Source organism: Podarcis pityusensis, assembly GCF_964106645.2.
Source record: "Podarcis pityusensis genome assembly, chromosome: 13".
NCBI classification, from domain to species: domain Eukaryota; kingdom Metazoa; phylum Chordata; class Lepidosauria; order Squamata; family Lacertidae; genus Podarcis; species Podarcis pityusensis.
Genome location: NC_138038.1, coordinates 52,619,358 through 52,637,420, shown reverse-complemented (window position 1 = coordinate 52,637,420; position 18,063 = coordinate 52,619,358). Strand labels below are relative to the sequence as shown.

General features: G+C 50.7%; 2 protein-coding genes across 4 annotated transcripts in view; both read left to right on the top strand.

The window, feature by feature from the left end:
• The first annotated feature begins 1,721 nt into the window (after positions 1-1,721).
• Positions 1,722-9,581, top strand: TMEM256 (transmembrane protein 256). Its single transcript, XM_080980085.1, has 4 exons — positions 1,722-1,870; positions 3,214-3,251; positions 7,821-7,901; positions 9,087-9,581. The coding sequence occupies exons 1-4, from the start codon at positions 1,783-1,785 to the stop codon at positions 9,228-9,230; spliced, it is 351 nt and encodes a 116-aa protein (XP_080836211.1). The 5' UTR covers positions 1,722-1,782; the 3' UTR covers positions 9,231-9,581.
• Positions 9,582-14,115: 4,534 nt separating this feature from the next.
• The window catches only part of PLSCR3 (phospholipid scramblase 3), a 29,323-nt gene continuing 25,375 nt past the window's right edge, over positions 14,116-18,063 (top strand). The window contains exon 1 of one of the 3 annotated variants that reach the window (XM_080979950.1): positions 14,116-14,237. The gene's annotated coding sequence lies outside the window, so the exon portion shown is untranslated. Of the gene's footprint in view, positions 14,238-17,014; positions 17,502-17,531; positions 17,794-18,063 lie in introns of those variants that run through there. The other 2 variants (XM_080979952.1, XM_080979951.1) reach the window with 2 other exon arrangements.

Sequence of the window (18,063 nt, the reverse complement as noted above, 5' to 3'; positions counted from 1 at the left end):
GCCTTCAGAACACCTCCCGGGGCTGGGAGAACCACAAAGACAGCCTTCGTTATGAACCTGGCGTCCTCTGGATATTTTGGACTACAATTCCCAGCATCCTGAGGCAGCTCAGCCAATTGTCGTGGACGATGGGAGTTGTAGTCCGGCAGCACCTGGGGACCTGGGAAAAGCAGTTTAGAGGGGCCTTCAGCAAGCTGGCCCCTTCCAGGTGTTTTGGAATACAACTCCCATCAGTTCCCATTGTGCTGATGGGAGTTGTAGTCCAAATATCTGGAGGAAGACTGCAATGGGAGAAAAAGAGAATTTTAGAAGATGTGGGATCCTGGTTCAAAGCAAACATCTGGATCTGATCACATATGGAAATGGGATTTTGGTTGTATTGTGAGGTCTGGCCAATCCATAATTAATAATAATAATAATAATAATAATAGTAATAATTATACCCCACCCATCTAGCTGGGTTTCCCCAGCCACTCTGGGCAGCTTCCAACAAAAGATTAAAAGTACATTAAAATATTAGTCATTAAAAACGTCCCTAAATTGGGGATGTAAACGCTTTTAAACCCTGAATATTTGCTAAAACTGCAGGTCGCTTTATAAACGGGGGTTTCCCCCTCTATCATTCACGGAAAACGTCTTCCAAAATTAAAAAAAAACCCAAACCTGTTACACTCGTGTTCATTTTTTTGTGCGTGGGTAAAGCGATTGATTCCTCGATCGACGCTCGTGCAATTAACCGGGCAAGGTTTTTTTTAAATTTTAATTTGTGGCATTGCTAAGCCAGCAATGCGGATGGCAGAGCCACCATCGACCCCAAAAATCAGCATTAAAAACCCGATGCTGTCGCCATGCGCTGAATGGTTGCGCCTTTGCCGCCCTCTGGTGGTCGACGCTTGCAAAAAAATGAAAAATTGGGGTGGGGGAGCGAGGAGAGAAATCATCCTCCTGATGATGAAAAATAATTAAAGGACCAACGAGTGCTTTGAGAATTATTTGAAATTTTATTTTTTGCTTTTTGCTTTTGTTTGAAATAATAAAAAAGACACTTGGCGCCCTCCAGATATTTTGGACTACTGGTGGGAGCTGCAGTCGACAACATCTGGAGGGCGCCAGGTTGGGGAATGATGAAACAGACAATGCCTCTTTATGATGGAAGAGGCAGCAGGAAGGAGGCAACGGCTTTAAAGGAGAAACCACATGGGAATCTCTTTTCCTCCACCAGGCGGCGCTGTGGAGACACTTGGTGTGCCGTAAATATTCTAAACAAGGAGCCCAACAAATTTCTTCCTTCCTTCCAAAAAGATGGGATGAAGGTTGGTAGGATTTTTAACGCGCAGCCGACTTTTCCTATTTGCCACACGCTTACCGTATGCATCCTAAGAGCAGCGGACATCTTAATTTTCCTTCCTTTTTAAGCTGCGGCAGAAGCTGCTGCAAGCGCCTTCCTACCAGGCGCCCCTCTGATTGGTTGACGTGCTGAGATGGACTTCCCGGAGGCAGCCTATCAGGAGAATGGAACTGGAGGAGAGAGGCGGGGAGGAGGGGGAACCGCGCTTCTCATTGGACGCGCCCGCGTTCCAATCCGGGACTCCGCACGCCATTGGCCAACCCTTTCCGAACTTTGGCTGATGCGGAAGGAAGGGCTGGGGAACGCCGATTGGCTGAGGCGCGGCGTTCTGCGGGGCGGGGGCTGCATACTAACGAGCCTCCGAGGGTGCTGATTGGATAAAGCGCGCCGGGAGTCGGAAACGAAGTTGATACATTTTCACTTCGGGGATCGGAATGGTGGCGGGCGCCGGGGCGTTTTTCCGACGGCTCGGAGCGCTGAGCGGGGCTGCGGCCGTCGGGGCGGCCGCCTACGGAGCTCACGGTGAGGGCAGGCGGGTGCTGGGGCTGGAGAAGAGTGGGTGCAATCCTGGCCTCGATCCCCCGACGGTATTTGTGGGCAGCTCCCAAATACTGCGGAGAGAATACAGTGGTACCTCGGGTTAAGTACTTAATTCGTTCCGGAGGTCCGTTCTTAACCTGAAACTGTTCTTAACCTGAAGCACCACTTTAGCTAATGGGGCCTCCCGCTGCCGCCGCGCGATTTCTGTTCTCATCCTGAAGCAAAGTTCTTAACCCGAGGAACTATTTCTGAGTTAGAGGAGTCTATAACCTGAAGTGCCTGTAACCCGAGGTATCACTGTAACTGGGTGACCCACCTTGGATCAATTCTATGCTTCCAGGTGTCATCAGAAAGCTGCAGAGATAGTGCAGGATAGTGCGCACCCTGGAAATGATCTCTTTCAGCTTCTGCCTTCTGGAAGAAGGTACAGGGTTATAAAGACTAGGACTAGCCGCCTGAGAAACACTTTCTATCCAAATGCGATTTTTGTTTTAAACGCAGTGTAAGGTAGTCACAGCGCGGGTGGCGTTGTAGTCTAAACCACAGAGCCCTGCAACGGGGTGAGCTCCTGTTGCTCTGTCCCTGCTCCTGCTAACCTAGCAGTTCGAAAGCCCGTCAAAGTGCAAGTAGATAAATAGGTACTGCTCCGGCGGGAAGGTAAACGGCGTTTCCGTGCGCTGCTCTGGTTCGCCAGAGGCGGTTTAGTCATGCTGGCCACATGACCTGGAAGCTGGACGCCGGCTCCCTCGGCCAGTAAAGCGAGATGAGCGCCGCAACCCCAGAGTCAGTCAGGGGTCCCTTTCCCTTTACCTGATTGCAAAATGAAATCAACCAACCAAACCACTCAAAGCGGTTTACAGCTACTGCTAATAGTAACGCAATAAAATGACCAGCAAGAAAAATGAGCAGTGACTTAAGGCTTTTGAAACGTTAAGTTACAACAGGCCAAAAACTTGCACCATCAGCTTTCTAAATATCTGCATGGGCTTGTCTAAGGAATTATGTTTTTAGACAGGCACTGAAAAGAGTTCAGTGGAGGCACATGCCTGAGGTCAATAGGCAGAGAGTTTCAAAGTTCACTTAAATATCACATTAGGGTTTTGACTCGTTTAGGCTGAGAATTTCCCCGGGTGAATTGGGCCCTCTCGTTTGCCTCCCTTGTTTGTGTTCCAAGCTCAGAGCAAGGAGACTTTTCCTCCACCATATCGCATTTTGCAGCCGTCCGTTGGAGAGGCGTTGATGACCCACCCCTTTCCCCCAGTTTATCTCCTGTGCAGTTTCTGCTAACTCCTCTTTCTCTCTCTACCGCACCCTCCTCCTCCCAGATTTCCGTCGCAGCGACCGAGATGACTACTTGAAAGAGGTAAACGGTCTTATTTGGCTCAGTCAGTAGAGCATGAGACTCTTAATCTTAGGGTTGTGAGTTCGAGCCTCACATTGGGCAAATGATTCCTGCATTGCGGGGGGGTTGGACTAGATGACCCTCATGGCCCCTTCCAACTCCACTGTTCTGTGATTCTATTTATTGCATTTGTATCTGTTACGCGGGTGGCGCTGTGGGTTAAACCACAGAGCCTAGGACCTGCTGGTCAGAAGGTCGGTGCTTCGAATCCCCGCAACGGGGTGAGCTCCCGTTGCTCGGTCCCTGCTCCTGCCAACCTAGCAGTTCAAAAGCATGTCAAAGTGCAAGTAGATAAATAGGTACCACTCTGGTGGGAAGGTAAATGGCGTTTCCATGCGCTGCTCTGGTTCGCCAGAAGCGGCTTAGTCCTGCTGGCCACATGACCCGGAAGCTGGATGCCGGCTCCCTCGGCCAATAAAGCGAGATGAGCACCGCAACCCCAGAGTCGGTCACGACTGGACCTAACGATCAGGGGTCCCTTTACCTTTATCTGTTATGGAAAAATCTAGGTGCGAGGCTGCTCAGTCACCCAGCTGGTTGGGCAGAGATCGCAGGTCCCTGCTGAATAAAGGAAGGAGCCCAGCCACCATCTGGACAAATAGTCGTAGACCAAAGTTTATTGCGCAACAGGTTCAAAGAGGAATTTTGAACCCCGAGGATGGGGTGACAAGGACTTTGAAAACTTTCCCACCATATCCCAGAATACAGTTCGTACAGCATCATTGATACATCACTGACCTGTCACAAAAGGGGAGGGGTAGGCAGGGGTTACACTAGTTTAACCTTGGCAAACACGTCCAAGATTGGTGCAAGATTGGCATAAGCAGACATGTCAGGGCAAGACCCAGGTATAAGATGAGCAGAGGCAAACACCTCTGAAGTCCCACCACCCAAAGTCCAAGAGAACTTCCTTTGCATGTCTGGACCCCTTGGCAAGTCCGATGATGGGATTAGGCTTTCCTTGGCCAACAATCAGCTCAGCAATTGTCACCTCTGGGAACTTCCTGGGGTAGGAGGTGTGTATACATGTCCTCACGTTTGGGAAAAGAGTCTGTTTTTCCAAGGGCAAAATAGTGTTGAAATGGAGGAAACTGGCAAAGGAGTTGATTTTATATGATTGTTAAAGCTAGGTAACTTCAAGTCAAAAAGATACATTTATGCATAATATTTGTAACATTTAACAACTTTAAAGATGTGCCTACCCCCCAGTAATTTCCGTAACAGTTGTTTAGTCGTGTCCGCCTCTTCGTGACTCCCTGGACCAGAGCACGCCAGGCACTCCTGCCTTCCACTGCCTCCCACAGTTTGGTCAAACTCATGCTGGTCCCTTCGAGAACACTGTCCCACCATCTCGTCCTCTGCCGTCCCCTTCTCCTTGTGCCCTCCATCTTTCCCAACATCAGGGTCTTTTCCAGGGAGTCTTCTCTTCTCATGAGGAGGCCAAAGTCTTGGAGCCTCAGCTTCAGGATCTGTCCTTCCAGTGAGCACTCGGGGCTGATTTCCTTCAGAATGGAGAGGTTTGATCTTCTTGCAGTCCATGGGACTCTCAAGAGTCTCCTCCAGCACCAGAATTCAAAAGCATCCTTTACAGTATCCCAAGGAGCCCACGCTGACGTGTACATGGTTTGCGTCTTGCCCCATCTTATCCCCAGAACAACGCTCCGAGGTAGGCTAGGCTGAGAAGCAGTGGCTGGCCCCCAAGGTCACATCTTTGTGGCTGAGTGGAGATTCGAACCCTGGCCTCTCCCAAGGTCAGAGTCCAGTACTCTAACCACTACACCACACTGGTTTCCCCCCTTCCCTTCCCAGTCCCTTTGGCTAAGCGAGTTAAACCGGAACCGCCGGTTGTCATTGTTTGTGGGTGGAGAGAGAAACCCTTCCCTGGGGGGGGGGGGGGTTCAAATTTTCAACCCCCGGGGGAGGAATGAAGTGGGGCAGGTTAGTGGAAGAAGAGGCACTATTGGGTGCGATAGATGGGAAATGAGTTTGTGCGTTCTTAACTAGATGGAAGGAAGAAGTTTGAAAAATTGACGGAAGTTTATAAAATTACACCAGGCACAGAGAAAGTGGACAGATAATTATTTTCCCTCCCTCCCTCTCCTAACCCTAGAACTTGTGAAGTTGAACGTTGGGAGATGTTCTTTGGCTTAAAGCGACTGGCAGATTTAAGAAATAATAATAATAATTCAGGAATTCAGTACCAATAAAAGAAAGTTCTTCATCCAGCACATTATACCCAGCTCTACCTCTCTTTCAAATCAGAACCAGTGAAGGCAGTGAAGGTCCTGTGTGAGTGTCTGGAGGCGGCTGGGGGATGGATGGCGGCTAACAGATTGAGGTTGAATCCTAACAAGACAGAAGTCCTGTTTTTGGGGGACGGGAGGAGGGCAGGTGTGGGGGACTCCCTGGTCCTGAATGGGGCAACTGTGCCCCTGAAGGACCAGGTGCGCAGCCTGGGAGTCATTTTGGACTCACCGCTGTCCATGGAGGCGCAGGTCAGTTCTGTGTCCAGGGCAGCTGTCTGCCAGCTCCATCTGGTACGCAGGATGAGACCCTTCCTGTCCACAGACTGTCTCACCAAGGGGTGCATGCTCTGGTTATCTCTTGCTTGGACTACTGCCATGCGCTCTACATGGGGCTACCTTTGAAGGTGACCCGGAAACTACAACTAATCCAGAATGCAACAGCTGGACTGGGGACTGGGAGACCATATAACACCAGTCCTGAAAGACCTCCATTGGCTCCCAGGACGTTTCCGAGCACAATTCAAAGTGTTGGTGCTGACCTTGAAAGCCCTAAACGGCCTCAAAGGCCCAGTAGACCTGAAGGAGCGTCTCCACCCCCATCGTTCAGCCCGGACACTGAGGTCCAGCTCCGAGGGCCTCCTGGCGGTTCCCTCCCTGCGAGAAGTGAGCTTACAGGGAACCAGGCAGAGGGCCTTCTCGGTGGTGGCGCCCGCCCTGTGGAACACCCTCCCTCCAGATGTCAAGAAAATAAACAACTATCTGACTTTTAGAAGACATCTGAAGGCAACCCTGTTTAGGGAAGCTTTTAATATGTGACATCTTAGTGTATTTTTGGTCTTTGTTGGAAGCCGCCCAGAGTGGCTGGGGAAACCCAGCCAGATGGACGGGGTACAAATAATAAATTATTATTATTATTATTATTATTATTATTATTAACCTGTGGAACTCCTTCCCGCTTTAAGGGAGGATAGGACAAATTCATGAAGGAGGAGAGGACTGTTTGTGGCTATTCTCGGGTCTCCGTGGTCGGAGGCAGGGATACTTACGAATACCAGTTCCTGGAAACCACAGGAGAGGAGAGGGGGGATCTTGTGTTCAAATCCTGATTGAGGGATTCTGATAATGGCCGCTGTGAGAACAGGGTGCTGGACTATGGCCTGATCCTGCTGATTCCTCTTATGTCCTTAAGAGGAATTGTGGCTGCTAGTCGGGCCCCCCAGCACCCATCTCCAGGTGGGCTCCAATCCTGGGAAGGGGCTGGGAGGGAACCCGGATAACTGGGTTCTTTGTGGAAAGGAGATTGGGTGGCGCAGGTGGGTGGAGCTGCCCGTTCTCAGTGAGATCACGAACCAGCATTCCCAAATTCGCCTTCGTAAGACGCTCCTCTTACTTGAACGCTGGGTCGTCTAGGCAAGCATTTTCAATCCGAGGCCGCCAAGATGTAGCCACGCTTGTCCAATTCAATTTGCAGATTTCTTCCCGCGAAATAATCTCAAAGTTGCATTTCCCAGAGAAAAACACCAGCAGTAAAAGCAGCGGCTTTAGTTCCACATAGGAAAAAAACAATGACACAATTTAAAACGAAAATGATCCTAAAAACAGTTCCATGTACAGAAACAATTTGAAACACTTTCAGATCCAATACAGCTGTATAGATAATATATTTAAAACATGTATACAATACAATGTATAGATACTATATTTAAAACAAATGTTTCTATTTAACCTTTTTTCTTTTTGTTTCTTCTTTATTAAAAAGATTTAAGGAAATAATATAATACTGTGTAAAATATAACAAGTGTGATTTAGGTTTTTTGAGAACAATCAGAAGTTTTTGTTTTAATTTTCTTGTATTTTCTTCCCCCCCCCCCCCCCCCAGTATGGGATGGGATATAAATTGTAATATAGTATATTGATGTATAAATCTGTGGAATATGTTCAATAAAGACTTTTTGGAAAAAAAAAATCCAAGACAGAGGCAGCCTAGGAAGCAGATCTCTCCTTGTTGAAAAAGGAAGGCACCGGGAAGACTACAAAGCCCATCATCCACGACCATTTCCCAAGCTTGCAGTGGATTATGGGCGTTGTAGTCCAACGTCGGGCGGGGAGGAAGCAAATGGCTGAAGTACAGAGATGGGGAACCTGTGGCTCCAGAAATTGCTGGACTACAACGGCCATCGCACTTGCAGGGGCTGATGGGAGTTGTGAGCCCCCAACGACGACAGGGATGGCCTGTGTGTGTTGAATCACTGTCCTCACCTTAATCCTTGACCTTCTTTTGTAGCTCTACGAGACGGCCAACAAATACCACTTCCTCCACAGCTTGGCTCTCCTGGCTGTGCCCCACTGCCGCTATCCCATGATGGTAAGGATGGATGACTTAGAATAGGCAGGGTTTTTTTTTTGGGGGGGGGGTTACAAGGTGCCAACCAAGCGCCTTAGAGACTCCAAATTTGCGTAGGGTTTATTCCTCAGCTATTTCTTCTCCTTAAAGGCACAGGTCCATTCTGTGTTCTGGGCAGCTGTTTACCAGCTCCACCTGGTATGCAGGATGAGACCCTCCCTGCCCACAGACTGTCTGGCCAGAGTGGTGCATGCTCTGGTTATCTCCCACTTGGCTACTGCCATGCGCTCCATGTGGGGCTACCTTTGAAGGTGACCCGGAAACTGCAACTAGTCCAGAATGCGGCAGCCAGACTGGTGACTGGGAGACCACATAACACCAGTCCTGAAAGACCTCTATTGGCTCCCAGGACGTTTCCGAGCACAATTCAAAGTGTTGGTGCTGACCTTGAAAGCCCTAAACGGCCTCAAAGGCCCAATAGATCTGAAGGAGCGTCTCCACCCCCATCGTTCTGCCCGGACACTGAGGTCCAGCTCCGAGGGCCTTCTGGTGGTTCCCTCCCTGCGAGAAGCAAAGCTACAGGGAACCAGGCAGAGGGCCTTCTTGGTGGTGGCACCCGCCCTGTGGAACTCCCTCCCTTCAAATGTCAAAGAGAAAAACAACTACCAGACTTTTTGAAGACATCTGAAGGCATCCCTGTTTAGGGAAGCTTTTAATGTTTAACAGACCACTGTATTTTAATACTTTGTTGGAAGCTGCCTAGTGTGGCTGGTGAAACCCAGCCAGATGGGCGGGGTATAAATAATAAATTCTATTCTATTCTATTCTATTCTATTCTATTCTATTCTATTCTATTCTATTCTATTCTATTCTAAAGCTGTTCCACAAGGCAGGGAAGGTTTGGGTAACCTTTGGGTGCGGATGATGGGAGTCGTAGTCCAATGTTTGGCGGGTGCCAGGCTGCAAAAAGCTGTTCCCATCATCCCTGACGGCGGGACATGCACAGCCAGGCCACATTCTAGGTACTGGTACTAACCTCAGAGTTGGGAGGGGACCCCAAATCTCATCTAGTCTGACCCCCTGAAATAAAACCTTTTTATTTCTATTCTTTGTATATTGTATTGTTTTATTGCTGCGGCCGATGGCTGACGCAAATAAACATTCATTCATTCAGTGATTCTAACTTGTATCTTTTGTTCCTCCCAGGCTGGCAGCATCCTGTCTCTGGGGATGGGGATGTTCTCTGGCGCCCTGTATTACCACGCCGTGACAGGGGACCCGATCCTGACCAAGGCGGCCCCTTATGGTGGTTCCCTCCTCATCCTCGGCTGGATCGCCATGGCCCCTTGACACCCCCGTTCTGTCCCCATGTGGCCCCTCTCTCCCATCGCCAGGGCAACCAGCCCTGCCCCTCATTACCCCCTTAGGCTAGCCAGAAGGGAGAAGAGAGATTTCCAAAGGTCAGTGGGATCCCTTGAGGTCTTTAGCCCACCCCAAACACGTCTCTGTCCTGCGTCTTGGAATTCCTCGAATGCCAAATCCCTTTTTAAAAAGCCAAGATCCTTTCCGGCCCCCCCCCCCCAAATTGCAACCAGATTTGAGTTTGCGATGGAGGCCTCAGAATGCAATGTCTGATCGGTGCTTTTCAATTGGTGTTTTTTAGCTTAATAAATGATGAGAGTGATTTACCTTTTTTAAAAACCCACGCACCTTTTTTCCCTGTGAATAAATTTATTCCGTGGATAAATGTCGTGGTAAATGGTGGCTATGTGTTAGATGTCACGCGTAAGCTACGAGCAGGAAGCACAAAGCGTTCCAGTGCGTCTCTTCCTCCCTCCCGAGGTTGCTAGACTACAACTCCCATCAGTCATGACTTATCCCTGCTTTTGAGAGACAGAAGAAGGGCTAAAGGGCTTTTCAGGCAACCTGGCTGGCCGGGGATGTTGAGAGTTGTAGTCCAAAGCAGCTGGGGAGCCCTAGGTTAACTGATTGAGGTTGAATCCTGACAAGACAGAAGTACAGGAGGCGGGCAGGTGTGGAGGACTCCCTGGTCCTGAATGGGGCAACTGTGCCCCTAAAGGACCAGGTGCGCAGCCTGGGAATCATTTTAGACTCACAGCTGTCCATGGAGGTGCAGGTCAGTTCCGTGTCCAGGGCAGCTGTCTGCCAGCTCCACCTGGTACGCAGGATGAGACCTTCCCTGCCTGCGGACTGTCTCGCCAGAGTGGTGCATGCTCTGGTTATCTCCCGCTTGGACTACTGCAATGCGCTCTATGTGGGGCTACCTGTGAAGGTGACTCGGAATCTATAACTAATCCAGAATGTGGCAGCCAGACTGGTGACTGGGAGCGGCCGCCGAGACCACATAACACTGGTCTTGAAAGACTTACATTGGCTCCCAGGACGTTTCTGAGCACAATTCAAAGTGTTGGTACTGACCTTGAAAGCCCTAAACAGCCTCAAAGGCCCAGTAGACCTGAAGGAGCATCTCCACCCCCATCGTCCAGCCCGGACACTGAGGTCCAGCTCCGAGGGCCTTCTAGCAGTTCCCTCGCTGTGAGAAGCCAAGTTACAGGGAACCAGGCAGAGGGCCTTCTCGGTGGTGGCGCCCGCCCTGTGGAACGTCCTCCCACCAGATGTCAAGGAAATAAACAACTACCAGACTTTTAGAAGACATCTGAAGGCAGCCCTGTTTAGGGAAGCTTTTAATGTTTAACAGACCACTGTATTTTAATACTTTGTTGGAAGCCGCCCAGAATGGCTGGGGAAACCCAGCCAGATGGGCGGGTTATTAATAAATTATTGTTATTATTGCTCACTGGAAGGACAGATCCTGAAGCTGAGGCTGCAAGACTTTGGCCACCTCATGAGAAGAGAAGACTCCCTGGAAAAGACCCTGATGTTGGGAAAGATGGAGGGCACAAGGAGAAGGGGATGACAGAGGACGAGATGGTTGGACAGTGTTCTCGAAACTACAAACATGAGTCTGACCAAACTGCGGGAGGCAGTGGAAGACAGGAGGGCCTGGCGTGCTCTGGTCCATGGGGCCACGAAGAGTCGGACACGACTAAACGACTAAACAACAACAACATTATTATTATTATTATTATTATTATTATTATTATATTTTGGAAAAAGATCATAGAATTGCAGTTGGCAGGGATCCCCAAGGGTCATCTAGTCCAACCCCCAGCAATGCAGGAATAAATTGGGTCATAAAATTCGTTGTTTAAAAAGTGGGGATGGGGAAACTTTGGCCGTTCAGATATTGGGACGCAAACTCCCCATGAGCCAGCAGGACCAATGGTTAGGGATGATGGGAGTTGTAGTCTAGGAACATCTGGAAGGATCTGGGCCTGAAATTCCCAGTGAATGCTCTTTGACAGATGCTAACCCACTGTTAAAAAAATCTCTCTCCATGCATTTATTTCACCACCATTATTATTATTTTAAAAAATATATGCTTTTATACAGTGGTACCTCAGGTTACATAGGGACGCGGGTGGCGCTGTGGGTTAAACCACTGAGCCTAGGGCTTGCCGATCGGAAGGTTGGCGGTTCGAATCCCCGCGATGGGCTGAGCTCCCGTTGCTCGGTCCCTGCTCCTGCCCACCTAGCAGTTCGAAAGCACGTCAAAGTGCAAGTAGATAAAGAGGTACCACTCCAGCGGGAAGGTAAACGGCCTTTCTGTGCGCTGCTCTGGTTTGCCACAGGAGGCAGCGACGGCCAAGAACCTGGGTGGCTTTAAAAAGGGGACAGGGCAAATTCACGACGGAGAGGCTGCTCTCGATGGCCACTAGGCAGGATGTCTCTGCTGTGCCTCTGCAGTTGGGAGTTAGCGATGCGTCTGAACGCCAGTTTCTGGAAGACACAGGAGCGGGAACGGATCATGGGCACCTGGTTGGCCGCTGTGAGAACAGATGCTGGTCTAGAAGATGGTACCTTGGGCCCGATCCACCATTGACCTGTTCATAATTTTTAAAAAAACTGGCAGGTGAGGGGGTGGTTACGAGTCAGGACAAGACGGTAATTTCATGGCTTTGGTGCCACCACTGAAAGGGCCATGCAGGGAATCATCAGGGGCCGAGGAATGCTCAGGAACGCTTCTGGTGATGAACTTGAGACATCATTGGGAGAACAGTGGGCCCCACACTCTGTGGGGTGAACCAGCTAGGAAGGGAAAACGTTGAAATTGGTTTCAAACGGACACGGCAGGGGAGGTTGGATTTTGTTTTTCTATTTATGTACCCTGGTTTCAGGGTGGTTTTCGTTGCAAAACCATTGGGGTTTGACTTGTGGGGTTTTCATTTTTTTTGCTATGGGCTGTAGGTGGGGGCCGTGTTTTCCCTCCTCCCAAAATAAACCCCCTTCTCCTCGTTTCAGGGGCTTCTGCAGCAGGGCGGAATAAAGTTTGAGAAGTTATTCCTGCCTCAGAGCCTAAAAATAAGCGGTGGTGTTTTAAATTCCTCTGGAGGGGTAGGGAGGAGGTTATGTTGCTGCTGTTGTTGTTTAGTCGTTTAGTGGTGTCCGCCTCTTCGTGACCCCCCGGACCAGAGCACGCCAGGCCCTCCTGTCTTCCACTGCCTCCCGCAGTTTGGTCAAACTCATGCTGGTCCCTTCGAGAACACTGTCCCACCATCTCGTCCTCTGTCGTCCCCTTCTCCTTGCGCCCTCCATCTTTCCCAACATCAGGGTCTTTTCCAGGGAGTCTTCTCTTCTCATGAGGTGGCCAAAGTCTTGGAGCCTCAGCTTCAGAATCTGTCCTTCCAGTGAGCACTCAGGGCTGATTTCCTTCAGAATGGAGAGGTTTGATCTCCTTGCAGTCCATGGGACTCTCAAGAGTCTCCTCCAGCACCAGAATTCAAAAGCATCCATTCTTCGGCCATCAGCCTTCTTGATGGTCCAGCTCTCACTTCCATACATCACTACTGGGAAAACCAGAGCTTTACACGGGCCTTTGTCGGCAAGGTGATGTCTCTGCTTTTCAAGATGCTGTCTAGGTTTGTCATTGCTTTCCTCCCAAGAAGCAGGCGTCTTTTAATTTCATGACTGCTGTCACCATCTGCAGTGATCATGGAGCCCAAGAAAGTAAAGAAAGGAGGTTATATAGGGAAGTTTTCTCAGGACAGCGAAGCCTTACATTGACTTGGGGGCGGGAAGATCTCCACTCTCAAAGGAAAGTTTTTTTGGAGAGGGCGGGCCTACACAGGAACTCAGCCCCACAATCCTAGAAGGGCCAACTGTAGTTGCTCGAGTGGTGAAGTCACTCTGCACATGGTCTTATTTTTTGTTGCACCAGCAAAAATAAGTACCGGTTTATGTGATGCTGACACAAAGACTTTGCTGACACGCCATACAGAAGAATGAAATTTTACTGCCTCCTTTTCTCCCACACAACCCCATATTGCCTGTAATTGTAACGTCTCACTCGGAATGCGACTGATTTGTTTGACTTGAAAAGCGAGACTCTGTGTGTTCTATTGTTACTTAAGAAAATATTTTATTAAAAACATGTAATAATAAAAAGATACTTGCAGAGGGCTCTTTTAGCTGAGGCAGGCTGGGGGGAAGTCTGAGCGCTTGAAATCAGTGGGGTTTGGAGCCCTACCTGGTCTTGAGATTAAATCTGGAGGGGAAAGGGGCGGGGTCTATTCAGGGGGTTGGACTAGATGACCCTCGTGGTCCCTTCTGACCCTACAATTCTTTGATTCTATGTCAGGTGCTGCAGGGACTAGAGCATGACCGTGGCAACAGCCAGGAAGGGCCATCATTGCGCAACGATTTTTGCAAAAACACAAGGCGGGGATGCTTGCGCGTGGGCTAGATAGCTGTCACGTGTGAACCTCCCCAATCGGGTGGCGCAGAAGTGCTTCTCCCCAAGGCGTCGTGGAAACAGTCGGTGTCCAAAAGGCAAGTTCCTTCCTCCCAGCCAGCAGCAGGGCCGCGTTCTCGCGTGGCGGTGCGTCCAAACAAACAGCCGCGCAAGACGCGCGTCTCTCCCTCTCGCCCGCGAGGACTCCACAAAAAGCCCACCAGCTGGAGGGCGCCGGGTTGGCCGAGACCATTAACCCGGGTTAAGAGCCCCTAAGCTTTCTCCTTCCCCTCCCATCCCTCGAAGCAAAAGAGCAAGCCCGGACACGCCGCGTTCACACGACCGGCGCGCATCGCTCCTTTTTCTCTCTCGCTTCTGTCTCCGGGCGCGGCGCCGCTCCAGGGCTGCTGCCGGCGATGGGAGGGCGAGGGGGCGGCCCCTGCCTCGCCCTGCCCTCCCTCCTTCCCTCGGTCCATCCTTTTCCTCTCTCTTTCTCTTCACCTCCCTCCCTCCGCCACTTTCTTTGCTGGCTCCAGGGCGTGAAGGTAACGCGGAGTGGGGAGAAGGAGCCGGGGAGGCGAAGGGGAGGCCCAAATAATGTGGGGCGGGGGGGGAGGGAGAGAAGCCATGGGGTGGGGGGGGTCCTTGGCCTTGGCTCCCCCTCCCTCCTCTACCCCCCCCCCGCCAGGGGGCTGTTTGGGAAACCAGCTGAGAGGGCCAGGAAAATAAAAGATGGGTATCTCCATCCTTTGCGCGCTTGGTTTGTTTCTGTTCCCGGGGACAGATTTGGGGGGCTCTCAGTTTGCAATTGCCGGGGGGGGGTCTTTTCTTTCTCCTCCTCGTGTGAATGTGGACAGCGGGGAGGTTGTTTTGCAAAGAGGGAGGGAGGGGCTTCCTGTTTGGAAACCCCCCCCCCTCAATCCTGCCCGCGGAAATAAAGATGGGAGGAGGAAGAAGAAGAAGAAGAAGGCAAAGAAGTTTCTTTGGAGAGATGATAGCGGGGGTGTCCGGTTGGGATTGGGGCGCGCGCCCCTCCTCCCCATCTCCTTTGCTGGCTCTTCGGCGCAGCCTTGGCCATCCTGGCGCCCACCGCAGCGTCCTCAGCAGCTGGGGGGCTCCAGGTTGGCAGCTCTGGGAGGAGAGAAACCAGATGGTTTTAATTTTGCTGTTGTTGTTTCGCCCCCCCCTGGAGGGAGGGAGCCTCCCCTCCTCTCCCAACATCCTTCCTGATTTTCCTCCCTTCCCTTAACCCAACAATCTCCCTTCTCTCTCTCTCTCTCTGCACCCAGCCTGAGAGAGCCAGGTGGTGGTTGCTTTGCAAAACACTGCAGAATTATGTTTCCAAGGTTCTCGGAAGGCTCCACAAAATGCTTTCCCTCCCCCTCCCTATTCTCCCTTCATCCAGGTTTCCTGTCCAGCCCTCGCCTTTGTTCTCGCTGCTCCTGCGCAGCGTTCGGTTCCCCGGCCTTGAGTGCGAGTTCTGCGACACCCAGGAGCGTGGGGTTCCGCTTGCTGGTTTTGCACAAAGACTTGGTTGGCTGCTGCAAAGGCAACATGCTGGATTAAGGGCCTTTAAAAACGTCTCCTGGAAGTGGAGATGGTTGGGTTGTCTTCTGTTGTGTATTTTGTGTCTTCTATATTGTAATTTTTGTTGGGAACCGATTTGAGATCTGCAGGTATAGGCCAGTATACAAATAATAATAATAAAAAAAATAAAAAAAATTAATGAGCCCCTTTGGCGTGATCTAACAGCCTCTCCTTAGGCTCTAGTCCAGTGTTTCCCAAACTTGGGTCTCCGGCTGTTTTTGGACTACAGCTTCCATCATCCGTGACCACTGGTCCTGCTAGGTAGGGATGATGGGAGTTGTAGTCCAAAAACGGCTGGAGAACCAAGTTTGGGAAACACGGCTCTAGTCCAGCCTTTCTCAACTTGTGGGTCCCCAAATGTTGTTGAACTACAACTCCCATCACCCCTAGCAAGCAAGGCCAGAGCTCAGGGATGATGGGAGTCATAGTCCAACAACATCTGGGGACCCGCAGGTTGGGAACCGCTGCTCTAGTCATAGAATTGTAGAGTTGGAAAGGAGTTTAAGCATCGCGATAGCTCAGTCGGTAGAGTATGAGACTCCTAATCTCAGGGTAGTGGGTTCGAGTCCCATGTTGGGCAAAAGACTCCAGCATTGCAGGGGGCTGGACTAGATGACCTTTGGGGGGTCCCTTCCGACGCTACAATTCTGTGATTCTATAAGGAGAGCCTGCTGGATGAGGCCAGTGGCCCGCCTAGTCCAGCATCCTGCCTTCGCGGTGGCCAAACAGATGCCCCCAACGGGAAAGCAGCAAGCAGGATTCGAACACAGGCGCCACTCTCCCTTCCTGTGGCTTCTAGCAACTGGGATTCAGAAACAGTGCTGCCTCTGACTGTGGAGGCAGAACACAACCATCCTGGCTAGTAGCCAACAATAGCTTTCTCCTGCATGAGCCTGTCTAATCCTCTTTTAAAACCATTCAATTTGGTGTCCATCCTGTGGCAGGGAGTTCCAAAGTTTATATGCCGCACGAAGAAGGGCTTTTGTTTTATCTGTGTACTGTAGTGTGTAAAGTGATTTAGAGAGAGGTCTCTGCTCTCTAGGAAGTTACCATCTGAACACTGTAAACACTGGCTAGGGGGAGTGTATTATGGTTCGTATGTCGGACTGGGACCTGGGAGGGAGAGAGCCGGGTTCAAATCCTGCCTCGGCCCTGAAGCTCGCTTGCTGACCTTGGGCCAGTCGCTGTCCCTCAGCCTATCCTACCTCACAGAATTGTTGTGGGGATGGAAGAGGGGGAGAACCGTGTACTCCACCTTGATTTCCTTGGAGGAAAAGGGTGAGAATTAATGCAATTAATAAATAAATTCTCCTGGTGCTGCTTTGGTGCTGTCAGAGGACGCAAATATACCAGGGGGAATGAAGCAGGAGATGGGATACGGCATGTAGAGCATGAGACACTCACGGTCTTGGGTTCGAGTCCTACATGGGGCAAAAAGATTCCTGCATTGCCGGGGGTTGGACTAGATGACCCTGGGTCCCTTCTGACTCTACATGATTTTATGTGTGTTTGAGCTTTGCCAGGAGGGAGAGGAAGGGGTTGATTAGAGAGCATCTGAGCTGCGGACTCTGAAAGATACAGGATTCCTGGGTGGCTTTTGCAAGAGGGTGAAAAGCCCGGGGTTTTGTGGCTTCTCTCAAGGGTGAGAAAACACCCTCTTGGTGAATTGTGGGGCACTGTTTTTTTTTTTATCTTAAGGGAGTGGAAAACAGGCTCTCTTGCCAGCTGCTTGGGTTTGCTGGAAAGCCGCCTCCATCTTTCCGCGGGGAAACCCAGCCTCTCCCTTCCCAACCCAGAACCCAGCGCAGACATCCAGGCACACCCAAAGGTCACTGGGATTTTCAGGGAGAGCGGACTGGATCCCACGCGGTCTGCGGAGCTTGGAAGCGCCGCCTGGAAACAGGAGGCCTGAATCGTCCAACACACACCCCCTCCAGCAACAATCCCTGCTTTGGAACAAAATAAACACAAGCCCCAAACCCTAAGTGCCACCCAGTTTTAGGGCAGGGAGAAGACTCTGAGCTGTTGGTTTGCCAGTGAGAGGAGCTTGCCAAAAAAAACCCCTATTTTTAAGAGGGTAGCTGCTGTCATGTGGTTTTTTAGCAAGGCTTTGTTTTCTTCCTCCCCCAAGCCACTTGGGTGCAGGAGAAAGATCAAGGCAGACTTTGTTTTCGCAAGGGGAGAGATCGATGGGGAGGCAATCTGGGAGCCACGACTCTTGGGTGAGGAGGAACAAGGGTGTGTGTGTGTGTGTGTGTGTGTGTCAGGACTCCTGGGTTCTTCGGAGAGGGCAGGAGGGTTTGGAGGCTGAAAGTTCGGCTCAGAGGCCTGGCAAGGAGTCGGGGATTGCCTCTCCTGCTGCTGCTCCTGCCCTCCCCATGATGAGTCTGTGTGGGCTTGAGGAGGGGGGTGGGAAAGGAGAGATCCAGTTTCACTTGGATCATGTGTCTCTCTCGCTTAGGCAAGAGGAGTGGGCGCCATTTCTGGAAAGCCGGACTCAGGGACGGGCATAAAGTGAGTAATGCCTGGAGGCTTCTGAGTTTGGTTCTCCTTAAGACTTATGTGTTTGTGTGTCTTTGCACGCAACGCCTTGCACGGTTGCACAAATCTGTGTGTGGCCTCTGGCATTTGGGCCGGAGGGTCTGGTGACTTTTAAACTGTTTCCCAATTCCCTCTGGGTACACGATTTGTGTTATGTGACACTTTATGTGTGTGTTTGTGTGTTGATGGCTATCATGTGTTTTCACTTCTTGGGAGACTGGTGTGTGTGTGTGTGTGTGTGTG